At 41.8% G+C, this 4,651-nt stretch overlaps 1 protein-coding gene across 1 annotated transcript in view; it reads right to left on the bottom strand.

Annotated features, from left to right (window-relative positions):
- atp8b1 (ATPase phospholipid transporting 8B1) overlaps positions 1-4,651 on the bottom strand; it is a 21,494-nt gene that overhangs the window by 4,690 nt on the left and 12,153 nt on the right. Inside the window, exons 5-17 of the mRNA XM_007576151.2 lie at positions 4,351-4,449; positions 4,172-4,233; positions 4,024-4,096; positions 3,737-3,807; positions 3,243-3,325; positions 2,250-2,408; positions 2,055-2,143; positions 1,510-1,700; positions 1,344-1,428; positions 1,149-1,272; positions 886-929; positions 474-630; positions 204-395 (exon numbers count right to left, since the gene is read on the bottom strand). Coding sequence (XP_007576213.1) covers positions 204-395; positions 474-630; positions 886-929; positions 1,149-1,272; positions 1,344-1,428; positions 1,510-1,700; positions 2,055-2,143; positions 2,250-2,408; positions 3,243-3,325; positions 3,737-3,807; positions 4,024-4,096; positions 4,172-4,233; positions 4,351-4,449 — 1,429 coding nt within the window. The remainder of the gene's footprint in view (positions 1-203; positions 396-473; positions 631-885; positions 930-1,148; positions 1,273-1,343; positions 1,429-1,509; positions 1,701-2,054; positions 2,144-2,249; positions 2,409-3,242; positions 3,326-3,736; positions 3,808-4,023; positions 4,097-4,171; positions 4,234-4,350; positions 4,450-4,651) is intronic.

Here is a 4,651-nt window from a genome sequence, read left to right as displayed (position 1 = left end):
CTGCTATGCTAGCGTCATTTATTCTGGGCTGCTATGCTAACGTCATTTATTCTGGGCTGCTATGCTAACGTCATTTATTCTGGGCTGCTATGCTAACGTCATTTATTCTGGGCCGCTATGCTAACGTTATTTATTCTGGGCTGCTATGCTAACATTATATATTCTGGGCTGCTATGCTAACGTTAGCTGGTGTTCAGCCTTACGGATGATCGACATGCGCTTGCGGTCAGAGTTGAAGTCGAGCAGGGCCAGCATCTCGTAGGTCGCCTCCTGGCCCATCTCAGAGATGGTGATGGTGTCCTGGGTGCGCGACAGAAACACGAAGCCGAAGTTCCTGGCTGCCGTCACGAGAGCGCCCTCATCAGGAGACGCAGCCTGATACACCAACTCGCCTCCTAGGAACAGGAGGAATGAGATCAGTCAGCTGGAGTTTCTGCTTTAAACCTTCAGGTGTCTCCAAGTCATTCATTTACCCTCGTTGCTCTCCACCATGACCGTGTGGCACAGCGACAGAAGCTTGAAAAACTCCAGAGCATCTTTGTCCTTCTTGGATTTGATGTTGGCGACCAGGAAGTGGTCAACAAACTGGAACTTCCTGTCAGCGTGGCGGTTCCAGGTCCAGTCCACCGGCTGGCAGGCAGGACAGACAAGGAGGCGTTTTGGTATATTATCATAAATTATAGTCAAAACAAAAGACATGAAACATTTTATCTGAGGTTTTCATCATAATATGGTGGAATCTGCACGTTTCATCCAGACGTGGTTTGATTTATTGGTATAAATCTATAATTTACATTTCAAACCTGGTAAAAGTCAGATAGTTTATCATTAAATGTGTTTGGATCAGATGAACCTTCTCTGATGGTTTATCGAATCGACTCGTACCTTTATTTTGTCCAGAGATGCTCCTTCAGACGTGGTTGGGCCTCCTGACAGGAAAAGACAAAAACACATTTTAGTTCTCATCGTTTCCTTTCTACTTCAAGTAAATATGTCAGAAATAAAAATGTCTCTTAGTTTCAGGTTTACCAATATGTACTGTCACAGCGTTAGCCTCAACTTTAGCCATAAACTGAGAATATTAAAGGTATTTTCATTTCATCTCCAGCTCTGATTCGTTCAGGGTTTCTGAAGCGGCTCATATTCACCGTAACTCCGCCCGGCGATGGTGCACTTCTTGAACTGCATGATGTTCTGCGTCAAAGTTCCCGTTTTGTCGGAGAAGATGTACTGGATCTGCCCCAGCTGCTCGTTCAGGGTCGTCGTTCGGGCCTGAAACAGGAAGGAGCCGAGATGGAAAAAGTTCTGAGTCTCAGAAAGTTTGACCATCGGTCGTTTGGTACCTTAGCTGGTGTGTCTTTCTCTGAATAATACATCTGCAGGTCCCAGTTGATGAATTTACTCTGGCCCAGACGAATCACCTCCACACTGTAAAACATAACGGTGTTACTTTAACCAACAGACAAACTGATGCTAATTTAATGTCCAAACTCTGCAGCTGATCCTGACCTGACGTAGAGGGAAATGGGCACCATGGTGTTGAGGACGATGATGTAGCCCCAGAAGCTGAGGAAGCCTCTGTAGGCGACGGTTTGGTCTTTGCCGTCGTTCAGGTACCAGGAGGTGGTTCCGATGTCCTGGTACCAGAAGGAGTGGCCGATGGCGAGTCCGGCCGACACCAGGATGAGCAGAGCGAAGATCTGCACAGAGGAAACGCAACGCCTTCAGCAGCTGCTGCCCACAGGGGGCGCCACAGCAAGCAGCCCTGTTCCTGCTGCATCACACTGACTGGGTGTCAAATACGGAACAACATCAGGGCCAACAATAAAAATAAATTTACTGTTTTCCCTAAGAAACTTAATTCTGCATCGAGTCACATCAAATAAATAACCAAATATTCTTATGTTCAAATTAAAAAATAAAATTCAAAGTTTTGAGAAATAAAGTCAGAACTCTGAGAAAAGAAAATGTCAGAAGTAAATAACTCACTTTTTATACTGAAATATAAAATGTAACAGAAACCCTAGTTTAATTAAAGCTGACGTCCGTCTCACCGTATAAACCATGTAGTTCATCAGCTCGTCTATCTTGGTCCTCTTGAACCTCGTTTTGCCGCCGTTCCTCATGATCTTGGTATCGGCTCCTACAACAGAGTCCAGGCACCAATCATCTAAACCACCTCATGAGTTAATGCTTATTCATTTTAGGCTAAATTTCAAAGAAAGGAAAACCATTAAAACAGCAGAGACCTGCGAAGATGACCAGGCCGTGGCAGAAGTCGGTGTTTCGGATTTTGCATCCTCGCAGCAGCATGTTGTCCAGCTCCAGAGGGTAACGCTCGCCGTCCCACAGCATCGTCCCCGTAAACTTGTCCAGCCGGTTGTTTGGTTCCTCACATTCGATCAGAGCTGCAATCAGATGATAGGGAACAAAACAAGTGACTAAAATACCGTTAACATTTCATTTAGACAGTTAAGGGGCTAGTGCAAAATAATTAATGCTGCGTTTATTTATTCCCATTTATTTCTTTGACTTTTGTTTCCTAAACTTTTCACTACATTAAAATGATCAGTTTAATAATTCAGAGAATCAGGAAACTCAGCCCTGATTGGCAGATGAAACAAAAAGTTAGAAAAACTGAAAAAAATGTGTAAAAACAATAAAAATTAAAATTTCAGTTTTTATCATTTCCAGTTGATGATGTCACATAATCCAAGTTTAAATTTAAGTAGCCAATTAAAACTAATAAGCAACAACAAACAAAAGAAGCATATATTTCACTGAAATATTTCAAACTGAACAGAAATAATTTTGAAACGGATAAAAATGTGTCAATGACACAAAAAAAATCTGACAGAAATTTGAAAAATATAAGGAAAAAAACGGAATTTTTTATTTTGTATTTTCAAAATGTAAAAATAGTTTTTAGTTTTAAAAGAACTCAGACAAACTTTATGGCCCAAATTTAGCTCCATGAAAATCTAAATTATTTGACACTGAAAGCTACATTTAAACAAAAAAACAAAAACTGTGGCCCCAATTTATCTCCATACATTTTATCCTCTTAATAATCCAAAACTTTTTCCAGATGATTTTTTCACCCACATGAACAATTTATACATAAAACGCTGAGGTCCATTTTGATGCAGTGCTGCAGAGCGTCTGCATCAACACTGTAAAACATTGTTGGTTAGATAAACCCTCATGGTCTCTGGACCATGAGGGTCCAGAGACCAGTTTACCGTTGAACTGGGCCAGATGTCGCTCCTCCTGCAGCCTCTGGTCCGTCACTCGGAGCCCCATCTTAAACTTCAGGTTGGTTTCTCTGCAAAATGATTAATATCTGAATTATTTCTAACATTTCCTGAGAAATCAGAGCTGACTGAACCAGAGCTGCATCCAAAGTTACAGACTTTAAAAAAGCAGAAAGTAAAACTTCTCAGCATGTTGACAGTAAAATGTTAAAAGTTTCTGATCAGAAGTTTGTTTTGGTTCGATGTCACGGATGAATTTCCTGTTAGAAACTTTGTTTAAACTCAGCTTGTAATGTTAAGATAAACATGAAGAAACTCCAGCTGTTAGATTTACACTTTACTGCTGAGTCATGAGTCGACTCAGCAATCAGGAACAAACAAAACAGCACCAATCAGATGATCCCGCTGGGAAAATACCGGTTTGAATTTCTAGAATAAATCCTGTAATATTAAAAATGGGTTTTTGTTTTAGAAGCTCTTACCCGTCCAGCTCGGCGGTTTCTACGTAACACAAGCTGTTGGGCTCGGAGCTGGACAGCAGCAGGATGTCGGCCTGAAGGAAACAGGAAACATGCAGGAGGAGAACAAACATCAGCCCACAGAGGATCTGCTCAATGAAATACATAAACCATCTTCATCTTAAATGTCCCGTTGTGTGTTATATGCCAGTAACACAAACAAAACATTAACATGTTGTAGCTCAAATTTAAGGGGCAAAATGATGAATTTGAAGAATCATTTTTAAAAGAGCAAATAAAACCAATCATACGGGAATAAAGTCGTTTTTCTTCATGCGGACGACGTCTCCAACCTGGACGTCCATCCACTTCGATTCCTTAAACCTGAAGGAAAAACACAATATTCAGCTTTTCATGCAATAAAGAACAAAATAATCATGAACTGAAACCTGATCTGACCGTCCATCCAGCAAAACTTCACACTTCCTGTTGTTGACTTCCTTGTCCATCCTGTGACGCGCCTGAAGGACAACAGAGACTGAAGTCCAGCACAGTCCAACCAGCATTTTCCTTCATTTATCCGTTTTAAACGCGTCAGAAAGCAGCTAAAGTCTGCGGATCCAACATGGCCGCCTCACCAGGTCGTCAACCAGGTCTTTGATCGCAGTGATTCCCAAAACGATGACCAGAGGAAACAGAGTGGTGTACCAGGGGAGCGTGGAGATGTCCGGGATGATCTGAGACCGAGAAGAACCAGTTACTACTTCAGTCCTACAGAACAAACTGAACCAGAGAAACCAAACCAGAGAAACCAAACCAGAACCAAACCAGAGAAACCAAACCAGAAAAACCAAACCAGAACCAAACCAGAGAAACCAAACCAGAGAAACCAAACCAGAGAAACCAAACCAGAGAAACCAAACCAGAGAAACCAAACCA

The sequence above is a fragment of the Poecilia formosa genome, unplaced genomic scaffold, assembly GCF_000485575.1.
Source record: "Poecilia formosa unplaced genomic scaffold, Poecilia_formosa-5.1.2 Scaffold399, whole genome shotgun sequence".
NCBI lineage: Eukaryota > Metazoa > Chordata > Actinopteri > Cyprinodontiformes > Poeciliidae > Poecilia > Poecilia formosa.
Note: the sequence above shows the minus strand (reverse complement) of the source record. Positions and strands in the feature narration are given on the sequence as shown.